At 39.1% G+C, this 13,286-nt stretch overlaps 1 protein-coding gene across 2 annotated transcripts in view; it reads right to left on the reverse strand.

The window, feature by feature from the left end:
* Positions 1-195: 195 nt before the first annotated feature.
* The window catches only part of LOC106652109 (WD repeat-containing protein 47), an 88,184-nt gene continuing 75,093 nt past the window's right edge, over positions 196-13,286 (reverse strand). The window contains exons 9-12 of one of the 2 annotated variants that reach the window (XM_023458438.1): positions 5,374-5,567; positions 2,663-3,140; positions 2,363-2,585; positions 196-2,282 (exon numbers count right to left, since the gene is read on the reverse strand). In XM_023458438.1, the coding sequence (XP_023314206.1) occupies positions 2,137-2,282; positions 2,363-2,585; positions 2,663-3,140; positions 5,374-5,567 (1,041 nt within the window). In that variant the 3' untranslated portion in view covers positions 196-2,136. Of the gene's footprint in view, positions 2,283-2,362; positions 2,586-2,662; positions 3,141-5,373; positions 5,571-13,286 lie in introns of both variants that reach the window. The other variant, XM_014370890.2, reaches the window with a different exon arrangement.

The following is a 13,286-nucleotide window of genomic DNA, read 5'->3' on the forward strand; positions in this document are numbered from 1 at the left end:
CAACAGAAGGCACGACAAATTGCTTCTTAAAACGGGTGATAAGTTTTTCATCGTTACATATAAAATGGGAACAGTTATATATTTCTCAATTACGTTATAAAAAATGAAATTTCTTTATAATATCGATGAGTTTACTCGTTAATCATCTTATTCTTTTGAAATTTACGTCAATTCAGGTAGTGATGCTCACTCAACTTTTAGAAATTTGATCATTTTTTCGCATATCATTTTGTAGCATTCTACATACTTGCTGACATTAAATTTTCTATCAAGTACATAATGATAACATTCTAACATCGAATAATACTTAAATTATGATTTTTACATTTTTGCTTGCACCTTGATACGCGTATAGTTTACTAAATTGAATTGAAAAGGCTTTAAGAGACAATAAGTGCAGGCTAGTAAATTAAAAGTAATCATTTATATAATTTACATATTTAGATCTACTTTCTATTTCATAATTATTCCATTATACATAAATAGAGTACATCCAAGTTTACGTCTGTTTAATTTTTTTCTTTTTTTTCGCTTTATCCTTTATGAGTAGCATAATATTTAATATTTGAAAATGATAAAGATTTTAAATCATAAATTTATTATAAAACTGGTAAAGTATAAAGTTATATACTATGCAGATAGAATTAGCTGCTCCTCGACAGATTAAAACGTACTTATCATCGTGATTTTAAAATTACCAAAAAGCTCGTAAAAATGTTATAGATGCCGACATCTATATTCTCTCGATATACAAACTTCAATGAACAATCCTTACTTTTATAAATTTGTTTCTACATTAGATAACAAAGAGTTATTGATTCCTAACAAAAAACTTGGTCAACGTACTTGAACAAATTAATTTTACAAATACTTAATTTTATATAAGAACACATAATAACTAACTTGAATCGCAAAAATACTTAGTTATTGGTTAAACAAAAAAAAGTGACTTAGTTAATATTCTCTCATTCATTATCATGCTCATTATGATGCATCAGTTCTGTATTAGGCTCTTTTTAATTAATATAATAATATATAATATAATACGCCATAACTGTACATTAATACATTTATATTTTAGTTAATAATAATTATTTTTGTATAAGTTGTCCTCTACGTTTAAATGTTTAATATCATATTTACATTCTGTATGAATATTCAACTATCATCGACTCTTGAAAAGTATAAAACAAAATCATTACATTAAGAAACGTACAGAGGTTTTATAAGAATTATGCGTAGAATTTTTCAACGTAACAAATTTCTTTCAGTGCAACAGCTTTCTCTTACATTTTCTGAGCAAATGTTCCAATTTTTCGTCACTTAAATCATTGCATCATAATGTCATTTTTTTATTATATTTTACGTTGTGCATTATCATAAACGTAGCATTCCGTTTTCCGTACACATAGTTAGAAAAATTAACCGATTATGAACATCATTATGTGTTAGCTTGGTAAAGCGGTTATTTTAGAATTTTACAAACGTGAATATTCAGCGTGATTGAATTTAGAATCGAGGTATGATTTATCAATATTTCAAGCTGAAAAGTGCACCAGATAAATCAATTTTTTATTAAAAATACATCATTTTGTAAACATCCATTAAAAATGTTCTCAAATCCAGCAACAGCACATTCATTCACGGATATCTTCAACGAAATACGTTCTCAGCTAAAACGAATCTTCGGCGCCTCTGTCAACAGTATTAATTATTATGCAAATGCATTTTCTTCAAAGCTCGTCGTACAAAAATTGTTGCCTTATTTTGTTTCTTTTATTTTGTTTTTTTTTTCAGCGAAAATGTGCCTTTTTCGTGAAAACTATCACAATCAACTAATCGGGTTATTCGTCACACGTATTAATATGCATACATTTTATATATAGCCGTTCAACTGTCCGTCGGTGTATACATATAATATTATATTCAGATCTACATATATATCCATATGTACGTATATAATATATAATATTTTATCATATTTATAAATGTAAAGGGTTTTCTGTGACGCGCGTGGAAAAAACATAATGCGATACGCTCTCAAAAATACTTGTTCATATTCGACGATCGGTGTGATGTAAGAATGAAAGAGAAAAAAAAAACAACGACGCTAAAATTACGTTGAAACGATATCCTTTAGACAGGGGGTAATGCCCAGAGGGTAGCCGTTTTGTCGGCCGAGGTACTGAGGAAGGAGAACTCGGTCGGATGCCAGCGCCCCGACGTGACCTTGTCCTGATGCTGAGCCACCACGACGCTCGGCAGGGGCATCGTCAAATCACCTAAAAAAGCAAAGAGGATCATTACGAACTTTGTCTTTGGGATTTATTTGCTATCAATGCCATGTACGATCGTTTTATACCTTGCAGATCAGTCAGTACGAGCTTGTTGTCGTAGCCACCCGTGAGCAGATAGTAGGCCGAGGGCGAGAATCGAATGCTCCTGATGTCGGCCGAGTGGGGCTTGAAGCACTGGACGGTGCGACCGCCCCTGATGTCGAACAGCACGCAACTGCTGTCCTCGTGGCCCGAGACGAGCAGCCTGCCGGAAGGATCGACGCACAGAGCCGCCACTGGGCTGCCGACCTGTCGGAACGACACGAAGATCGCGTTACGAACAATTTTACGAACTTTATCCATCGATCGAAGAGAGAAAACCGTACCCTACTGCCGGGCACCGTCGCGGGCGTGATCATGTTGACGCAGCCCCTCGTCCTCAGGTCCCAGAATCTGACCGTCTTGTCCTGCGAGCCGCTGACGAACATGGCGCCGCCCCAGTTGTAGAGGGTGAGCACGTGGCCGCTGTGTCCGCTCAGCGCCTGGAACGGCGTGCCCGTGGCGCAATCCGTCACGTAGATCTTGCAGTCGCCCGCGCCGCCCGAGATCAGCAGGCTGGACTTGTTGGAGGTGTCCTCGAGGAAGCAGAGATCGCGCACGGTGCCGTCGTGCATCGTCAGCTCGACCTCTTGGCCCTCGAGATTCGACGTGTCGGCGTTGAAGCGCATGAGCTTGACGGTCTTGTCGTTGCTGCCCGTGGCCATGAGCTGACCGTCGGGCGTCCAAGCCAGGCAGTATATCGAGCCCTTGTGGTGCTTGGTGCGCTTGAACAGGACCGTCGGTTGATACGTCTGATGCTCCTCGCTGCAGAAATTACAGTTTTTCCGTTAATCGAGGGTGTGTGGCATTTTCATGGAAATCAAAAACAAAGAAAAAAAAGGGTGTGCCTTTGATATAGATCACGAACGATCAGTGTATTATTGGAACAAGCTGCCTATTTCAATCGCGGAAAACTTACAAAATCATACACGCCATCTTAAAACAATTACACTAATTACGATTCAAGATTTCTATATTACTTATATTCTTTATTGAAGTCAGGGGAGACTTTGTGTTCGCTCTGTTACTGAAACAACTTAGAAGCAACTAAACACTTCTAAATGAATTCTATTCTTTTTTAATATTGATGAAAAATCGAAATTTGTATGGCTTTTTATGTATGTCAAAGCTGCAGTGAAACGGTTTATTTTTTCAAAGCGTACTTTTAATACGATACACAATTTTAAACAAAATATAAAATATAAATATAACGTTTTAATTGGAAATTTTCCCATTGTAAAAATATTCGCGCTCGATATGAAGTAATATCTCATAATTCCGCTCGAATGGATTCACTTCGTTTTACGCTCGGCTGCCCTTGATATTTTTCGTTGCTCGACTCGATCCTTTCATAGCCCAGTTCTCATAGTCGAGAAATTGCAATTTCGATTTTCTATAAGATCCGACCAATAAAATTTGATTTATGAAGAGTAATCAGAAGTGGGTATCATTTTTAAATCAATTCGTAATAATTGCCGTTTTAATCGAATAATTGTCGATCGGAAAATAGTTGCAAAAATGCAAACTTGATACCTAAAAAAATAACATTATGCGGCCCTTGTAAACACATTATTCACGGTTAAGAGGGAGCATTGAGGTACAAAGAGTACTTTCATTTATATGTACATGAAAGATCCGAAAAGAATAAAGAAACTTTCTCTGCGTAAGATAGAAGAGGAGAGAATTGCCCCGATCTTAATTAACCGTTGTTTCTCACCAACGAATTTAAGTATTGTCTACCTTTATACCATCCTTTTTTGCATCTAACAACCTGAGAATTTAGTTACTTCATTTACACAATCGTCCAACTTGCATCCTATTGTCAAGAGCGAATCGCACACGAAAATTACTTTCATTCTTTCAAGTCATACACGTCAATAGTGACAAATAAGATTATAGAATTGATACTGATATAAAATTGAAGCCGATGTAATTATACGAACACAATCAAAATTTTTCCTGTTTCCGACGCCTCAGAGATACGTCATTTGAAAATTCACGTAAATTTCTCCGAATTTGATAAAGTGCATTGATTTTGTCTGAATACTCTCACTTTTACAACTTATAAAGCAGCTGTATAAGGTTTCAGCAGAGATTTAGATAAGATATTCTTGGAAGTAAAATGCTCATAGCTTTATGAACAATCTGATTTTCATTGAAAAGCAATAATTTCAAGTGTCACGAAAAAATGTTGATGCCTAGTTGAAATGTTTAAGACATTTGTAAGAAATAGCTCTTATGTGCAAAGCAAAATTAAAATGCCCATCGCATTCAAATAACCTACTACAGCAGATTCTGAATGGGCATGTACAGGAAGCACTCGCTTGTTGTTCGTGCGGTTAGATGCACGAATCCAATTTCGTGCGCTCCGTTTGTCAAGGGGGCCTCTCTTTCTGTCTTACTTGTTGTAAAAGTATACACATGAGATTCGGACCAAAGAAAATTTCCATGGAAATCTCGTCCGAGATTTAAATTTAAATGCCTCGCTAGCACTTTGTACACCCGCGCAACCTGCCCATAATTAACGTATGAAATATTTTGTTACTCCTCGTAAGTATACGTGCTGACAGCGAGTGAGCTTATAAATATGATTTTTTTGTGTGAGCGCAACAACGAGCCTCGCGTACGCGTCATGAAAGGCAGCAATTATTAAAGTCGGTGTGCAGATACAAGAGCAAAAGATTAGTTCTCACTTGGCGTGACGACTAGTGAAAATAATTTAACGATGTCATTTCACACGGAAAATTGACGTTTGTCTTGCATTATGAAGTTATTCCAGTGGAAACTAATATACTTAACAAGGAGTTTCTGCGTGTCAGTGCAAATAGGCATGTATCCTACACTCTGTAGCGTTGGTATTTTTTACGTCGTTATAATAACATCAATTTTACTGACACATACAAACTATGTGTAGATGAATACTGTCGCTTTCTTTATTCCAGATCATTGCAAGCACAAAATTTACTAATTGCAACGTCAATTAAAATAAGGAACTCACCGAACATCGTGTAATTTCGGGTAGGCGCATATTCGCAGGGTCTTGGAATTCGAGCCGACCGCGTAAAGTTTGCCTTGCGGATGAAATTCGGCACAGCGCACCGCCTGCACATCCTCCAGAGCTGTGACGGCGACGAAGCGTGGACGTCCGTTGCCGCTGCTTCCGTTGCTCACGTCAAGATCGGCCCTTGGTTCCTGCTGAAATTGAAACGATTTTCAAATTAATTTTCAATCGACGATCTATTTAGAAGTAATTATTTTTTTTATTTCTTATTTCATAAATTGTAAATTATTTAAATAAATTCGGGTTCAAAGATCCTGATAAATTATTAATAATCATCGAGAATTATTCTTAATTAATCAGAGAATCAGAAGGTCCTTGACCAATATGAAACTTCCCGAGGATGCGTGATTTTCGATAATAATCACAAGTTTTCCACAATTAGAAAGTTATAGCCTTCGTATTATTCTACAAATGAAGAAACGAGATGTGTTATCATTTTACAAATTCGATATTAAAAATTCAATCGAATGCGAAGTAAAACAAACAAGCCGACAATTCGAATGCTATATCTGTACATTAGCTAAAATTGCACTCGTGAGAAACGATTGTTGCCTATTACACGATTTCTTGCTACAAAGATAACATCACCAAACAAGATGATATTTAGCCTTGGCATGCGAGCGAATCTACCCTTTGTACCAAGTTCTTCAAATATTCACCAATGAAATTTCATAACTCATTTTGCTCGTATATAAATTTACACGTTTATGTTGCATTGCGAAATGCATACACACACATACGTACTGAAAATTAGAGGTGCGCGCGAGGCGTGTAATTAGCGTGGGATAAAAATTTTACACTCGTACGAGCGTCTCAAATCGATTAATTCATTAGCAAAGTTAACCAGACACACGTGTGTGTGTATGAGAAGTGCGCCCATTACTTTTGCCTGCGTATTCGACGAAGAAAAATTCAATTGGAAAGGTTTATGTGTGTATATAATCCGCAGCGTCGAAATGAATTAAATCATACGATATTACTTTTTATTACGTTATGTTATATCAGGAAGGAAGGAAGTGATCCTTTCCAATGATATACAATATATAAATACAATTTATATATTTCGTATTTGTATGCATTCGAGACGGCTAAAGGATTAAACTTATGATTTAGATAAGGTTTTTAAGACTCGATGAATTGGAAAACTTTCTAGTAGGAAGTGCGTCGAGAGCCGCGGATTTTCATTTATTGTGCCCAAATACGCATTAAATTGAGTAATTAGAAAATAGCGCGTAATACCATTACGGATTTCTAATCGGGGCCGGGCTCCGCGCGATCGAGATAAAGAATCGCTCGTATACAGCTGCCGTTCAATGACATAACGCCTTTTTATTTTCGTCAAACATATTTCGAGGCTTTTACTTTTGCGCAAATTCGCTGTAGCAACGGATTTTTTCTGCTTCCGACTTCCATATACCTAAACACAAAGCCAAATGAAGTTTTGAACGAGCGATTTTGCTCGCGTGTTAGAGAGCAATAGATGCATCGGCGCGCGGCAAACGTACCATTATATTTTTCAACTTTTTTAAAAGATTATAAAGAACGTAACGGTAAATGATAATTTGATACAGTCGAGTTTGTACACAATGCGCGCGTTTTGTTTCCATTGCTGAAGTTGTAAAAGTTGACTTTGCTCGCCTTTTTTTTTCGTTTTATTATAATATATAATGCGAGTGTTTTAGAAATTTGAATTGGCGGTGCGCGCAGTTTCCGATTAATTTTAATTGTGCACGGGTGAAAATATATATTGCCGAAGCGATAAAGAAAAATAGTCAACTACTAATTAATCTATTATTCTCGAGAGCGATATTTTAATATGCATATAATTTTGCGGTATAGAGCGAGAGAGAAGCGGAGGTGCATGTAATTTTATGGCTTATTTGGGTTTATTTACGATGATTTTTTTACGACGAAGGTTACTACTACTATAAGAGGCAAGTACACAACGGCAACCTGCACGAAATTGAAATAAACCATAGACATTATCCGTCCGCAATTCGCTTAATGGAATATCGCAATGAAATCTTCGTTGGATAATTTATGTAAAAAAGTATCGATGTAAAAAGTACTTGTTTACTTTCTATTCTGATTTGAATTAATTTTAATGGCTATGAATCATAAATTTTATTTCAGGGACAAATGTTTATTGTTTAAAAACGGATGTTTATTTAATATTAAATGAAAGCTTTACGTTAGCAAATGAATACACACACCTGCGCAAAATTTTGTCATTATAAATCTCTCGTGATGTTATTCTATTGCAAAATAATGCCGGCAGTCGAGCCTCGAACTCTCTATAAGCACAACGTAAGGATACGCTATTGACAAAAGATTATTACTCGATTGAAATCGCACATCATGTTTATCTTGACTTTGAACCTCTCAAAGCTACAAAAGATATATTCTAATAGCCTGAATCTTCTTGCGTACGATATAATAATAAAATCCTGAGTCAAACGCTCCGTAATTCTAGTTCTTCGTGCAAACAAACGTTTTAGCCGCAAGATGGCTTTGTCGAATGCGTAAATCCATAGTTGCAAATCGGGTCAACGATTTTCATTGCTCGACTTAGGAGTACTACATAAGACGTGTATATCGTGAGAATCGATGATTTGCAAAAATTGGCGCCGGGCAGCAGCCGTCCCGCAGACTTTATGATTATCGCTTGTTGTGTTTTTTTCACTCTCAAAGTAGATCTTTGGCTTTGTTCACACTGCGTTATATTGGCCTATTACAAAAACAAACTAGCCACCAATTCGTACTAGTATAATAGTGCCAGCAGCTATTAACTCTGCAAACGAGGAACAAAAAGTACTTACTTGACAACTGAATTACGCTCGAGATCGTATAATTGAGAATTTAATTGCCTACATATAGACCGAAATCATAAAGCACACACTCACTCGTCGTACACCCAATCAATCGCATTGCCGCCGCGTGTCCTGCCCGCGAGTGAAAGTAAAAATATCATTCGCATAAAGAGAAAAGTCCGTTCAGGCGGACTTCCACAAAAAAATAACTCGAAGAATTACTCAGAGAGCGAGAGAGAGAGAGAGAGAGAGAGAGAGAGAGAGAGATAGACAATGAAGAAAAAAAAATTTAGTCCGAATTGGCTCGCGCGCGTCGATACACCTTTCTCTCTAAATTGCGATCGATGCACATGCCACGACGTAATTCGCGCACGCTGCTGGCCATATATCCGTCAGGCAGCGGATCATATAGTCGCGGGTGTGCGCAGGCCTTCAATAATGATACACCCGTCGAAGCGTATCGAGGAGAGAGAGAGAGAAAAAAGGCACGACGCGTCACTGATGCGTTTATTTTCGTCGCTCGCGCGCGATTATATTCCAAAAATTTCACTTTTCACGAGAGACGACCGGTGCAACGTTTACTCACACCGGAGATTCGTTGCGAGACTTGCGTGTATACGCACTTTTTAATAGGCCAGTTTTCGTTTTCTATATATCAGATTGAAGCTTGAAAAAAAAAATCGCAGTGACAGCAGCTGTAATTAAAGCAGTTTGAGGCGTAATTGCGAGGCGCTTATTTTCATATTACAAACTATACTTGCGCGGCGCGATGTACATTTTCTTTGTGCCGGAGCAAACTTGTAACACAGTTTTACCTACATTGCCTTTTTGTCTCTATTTTATCAGATTGGATAATTCGTACGATAAGAGAGCTGCTGTCGCTGCTGCGCCTAAACTTGCCCGAGCTAATTCTTTTTCTTTTTTTCGTAACTAGAAATGCAAATTTCATGCACCGCGAGAGAAGCTGGGCAGTAAAGAACGCGCACACCGAGTCACTTTCATTGAGTCCTATATAAAACATTAAAATATGGCTAATTTCAACTTTCCCTGCAATTATTACGATCTACATGATTGCCGCGTGCGTTATACCGAGGGGTACTCCGCGCTCGGATCTATATCGTTCGCGGGTTAATTAAAAAAATCACCTCTGTGTGCGCACGCACGAGCGAGCCTATTTTCGTTTCCGTGAATGAAGAAACGCACGCTTATCGCTAGATCGTCCCTCTGTATAATTGTTCTGGCGACGAAATGTTCGGCAACGACAATAGATTTTTTTTATGCAATAATAGAGGTTGCCCAATATTCGTAGAACTCGTAGTGCCGTCACGAAGATAGTTATGATTTCATAAATTCTATTCTATACAGGTATTCGGAAAGTTACAATAATGGGGCGGGTCGTTTTGCAACGAATGCACGTGCGGAACACCAACCATGTAACTGCCAGCTCTCCTCGGCTTGTCGTCCCTGTTGCACCTGGGCGGTTTGTCGCCTCCGCAATTATCCGCTTCGAGCAAATTTTCCATCGATCTTCTGCCGTTGCTGCTCTTCGTCATCATCATCATTCCATTGGATTTGGGACTCGATCGGGCCACTCTGTTGCCGTTCATGTCGCTGTAGTCCTCCCACTCGCTCACCTCGCTGCGCACGTCCTCCAGCGACCTGGTCCTGCCTACGTGACAGGTGCAGGACGGCACGCCGCTCATCCTGCCCGGCGAGCCCGAGCTCTTGGTGCTTCTGTGGCGTGACGGATGCTGCCTCGGATGCGGCTGTGGATGATGATGATGCTGTTGCTGCTGTTGCTGCTGCTGATGGTCCATGATCATGCGAGGCGACATGGCTCCGGCCGGCATCGGTACCGGCGTCGGCATGGCGTTCCGATGATACATCGGCGTCAGATAGTAATAGTCGCTCGAGCCCTTGTTGCCGTTGCGCATGTAGCCGTAATCCGCCGGGTGGTGGTGTTGGGGCGGCATCGGAGTCATCCACGGGCCGAGATTGTCCAGTGGCACCGGACGGTAGCACATCGAGGGCGGCCGGTTGGCAGCGGGATGGGGATTGCGATAGACCGAGGGCCAGGGCCGATGATGGTGCTTGAGGTGGTGATCGGCGGCGCCGAAGCGAGGATCGAGTATGCGCAGATCGCCCATTTTCGGGAAGCGATAGTTGGTCACCCGATGACAATGATCGCTCTTGCAGCAGGTCTTTATTTGTCACCACGACATGATGATGATCGCGAAATTTTACAATAACTTTTTGTAACTATCGAGATTTCTGTAGAGAGTAATAAATATATCCAGTGCTCGCTCGGCCGTTACGGTATATTCATCCGCAGATTATGCAGTCGGAATGAATTCTGATGCGCTTTCTAATGACCGACGAATATAATCAAAACCAGAAAGTCGGCGATTAATCACAATATCATATCAACGCACGAATATACGGCCACTGTTCACTTTTCAAATTTTTTGCTCGTCGAATAAACCACAAACTTGCCGATCGAACGGTCGGCGCGAGCAAAAAAAAAGAAAAAATAAAATAAAATCAAAAAAATGTACAAAAGCTACACAGTCACCGCACGTGTCTATAGTCTCGCTGAATCGATTCCTCCGCACTCGCTCACTCACTCGGGGCACAGCACAATACAACACAACACAACACAACACAACACAACAACGAGAGACGCAGCAGAGGCAAAGTCAGCGAGGCGAACGCTAAGAAAAGACTGACTGTTTACGTCCGACCCACTTCTATGCGCAACCTGGCAGCAGCAATGCTCCTGCCGCGACGGCTTCGAGACTTTTCCCCTCTCTCCCCTCTCTCCTCCACGCAGCTATTATACTTTAACGCGGAGCAGCGAGCGCCGAGTGCACTCACCGCGTGGCCGTATGTATAACATGCATCTCTTATGATTTTTCATCGACGCGCGGCAGCTCTCGTATCATTGTGCTTGTGTATATTTTATCGCGCGCGCGCGCATATACGAAGGTGTTGCTGCATTGTTGGGCCTTTCTCAAAGAACTACTTACTCGTATGAGTGCGTCGATTTTAATTTCGGATGCACGCGCGAACTGCGTGGGAACGAGCCACGCGCGGTACAATAGGGATTCAATATATGCGCGCGTGCGGCAAGATTATGAAATCAAATTGATAAAAGGCGTGTATAACGCATATCGCGCGGTTCATAAGACCGATGTCGGTAAAACATTCATGGACGTAATGAAGTGGGTATACTGTTGGGCTTGAATTTATGACTTGAATTTGGATAGTACTCGCAGGTCGAGCTGGTGTTGAGTAATATCAACAAATAAGATCTGTATGAAATTTTTCGATGAAAATATTAAACCGCTTGTTCGGAATTTTGATAACCTATTATATCGAGATATGGTGTAATTTTCAACTCCTTAAACAATATAATTCAAATTTCCGTCGCACCCTCCGGAGTAGTAAATTTCAAACTAGACAGTTATAATTATGAATCAGTAAAAAAAAAGGATCGTAAAAACTAATGGGTATACACGAGGAACAAATTTTCGAATAATTACACGCGCTTTGTGTAAATATAAAAGTGTAAATTTCCACGATTTCTTACATGAATAATAACGAGAAATTTTTTACTCAAACAAGGCAAACCCATATGCGTGCTCTGCGGTTGAGAGTTCAAAAACCTCGTTGAGCGCGTTAAACTTTCGTTTTTCCGCGCGATCGATATTTTCCATTTTTCAAGCCTACTTCATTTTAAATATTGCTTATAATTCAAAAAACAAATATTTTCTGTACATGTTCGCGTACGAATGTGCGGAAAAGAAAAACTAGCTCGCTACTCTCGAGCTAATTACGCATGCAATATCCTTTTTTGCTCGTGATAAAAAAAAAATGTTTCGATCCTCGAACAATCGGTTTTATCAAGACATCACCGTATAGCTTCCACTTTCATTGTCACCGTCGTCATTCCACACTCGGCTCTTTTTCTCTCTTTCGCAAATACCACCACAGTCGTATATATTTTCCAGCGAGCAAAGATCTTTATTTCCAAAGTGTGTTACAACTATGCACGTTAACATATATATATTCTTTTATGTATAGTGTGCTTTCTCCTCGTGCTATATGCTCCGTTAACTAACAACCTCGGCAACACTTTATGTGTATCGCAGAGCGAGCGTGTATGCGAGCGCATTTCATACATACATTGTTCGTACACAAGTCCATTTCCCATTTCTTTCGGTGCATATACGTCCGTCAAAGCTTTCGCGAGTCGACTTTGCCGCGAGATGAGGATGCGCGCGCGCGTTTATATGCAAAAAGCTGCCGATGTGTATGGCGTGCGCACACTTGTTGTACGCGCGCGTACACAATGGAAAGCGATTTATCGATTTCTAAACTCGAATTGCCTGTAAATGATGGATTTCTTGAGCCGTTTTTACTCGCGCGATTCCGTGTACGATGCATCGCGAGTATTGTTCCATCGACACGATGGCAGAACAAGAAAAAAAAAATTAAAAACGGACGTTGAAAGATCGAGGATAATTGATGCGTGGTCTTGTTCGTCGATTACAATTAATATCGCCGATGATTATGCAAATTCAAATGTCTACTTTGATGGGTGAATATTCAATGAGCTTGTTGTTTTCTAACCCGGATATTGTTACTTGCCCTAGAGAATGTGACTTGAAAGTTGTCATTATACGCAATTAAATATGATTCGTGAAATGAAAAGTTTATTTATAGAATTTTTAAAAATAACTTTTAATGGTTTTTTCCTTTATACTATCCAATCTTTAATGCATACAAAATTTGTTATGAATTAATTTATTTATATCTTGTCTTTAATTATTATTTATTTGTTGATCTCAACATTACATGCTCAAATTTTCATTCAACAAAAAGGTTTATTAATATTTTAAATAAGAATACCAATACAGATACTCCATAACTACAAAACTAGATAACTGCAGCGTATTTCACTTCGCTACCTTTTTCAGTTTGTTTATCTGAATCATAATGACTTGTTAAGTTCCTCACATGCTTTAAATAATAATCAGT

Source organism: Trichogramma pretiosum, unplaced genomic scaffold (genome assembly GCF_000599845.2).
Source record: "Trichogramma pretiosum strain Unisexual culture from Peru unplaced genomic scaffold, Tpre_2.0 scaffold13, whole genome shotgun sequence".
Taxonomy (NCBI): domain Eukaryota; kingdom Metazoa; phylum Arthropoda; class Insecta; order Hymenoptera; family Trichogrammatidae; genus Trichogramma; species Trichogramma pretiosum.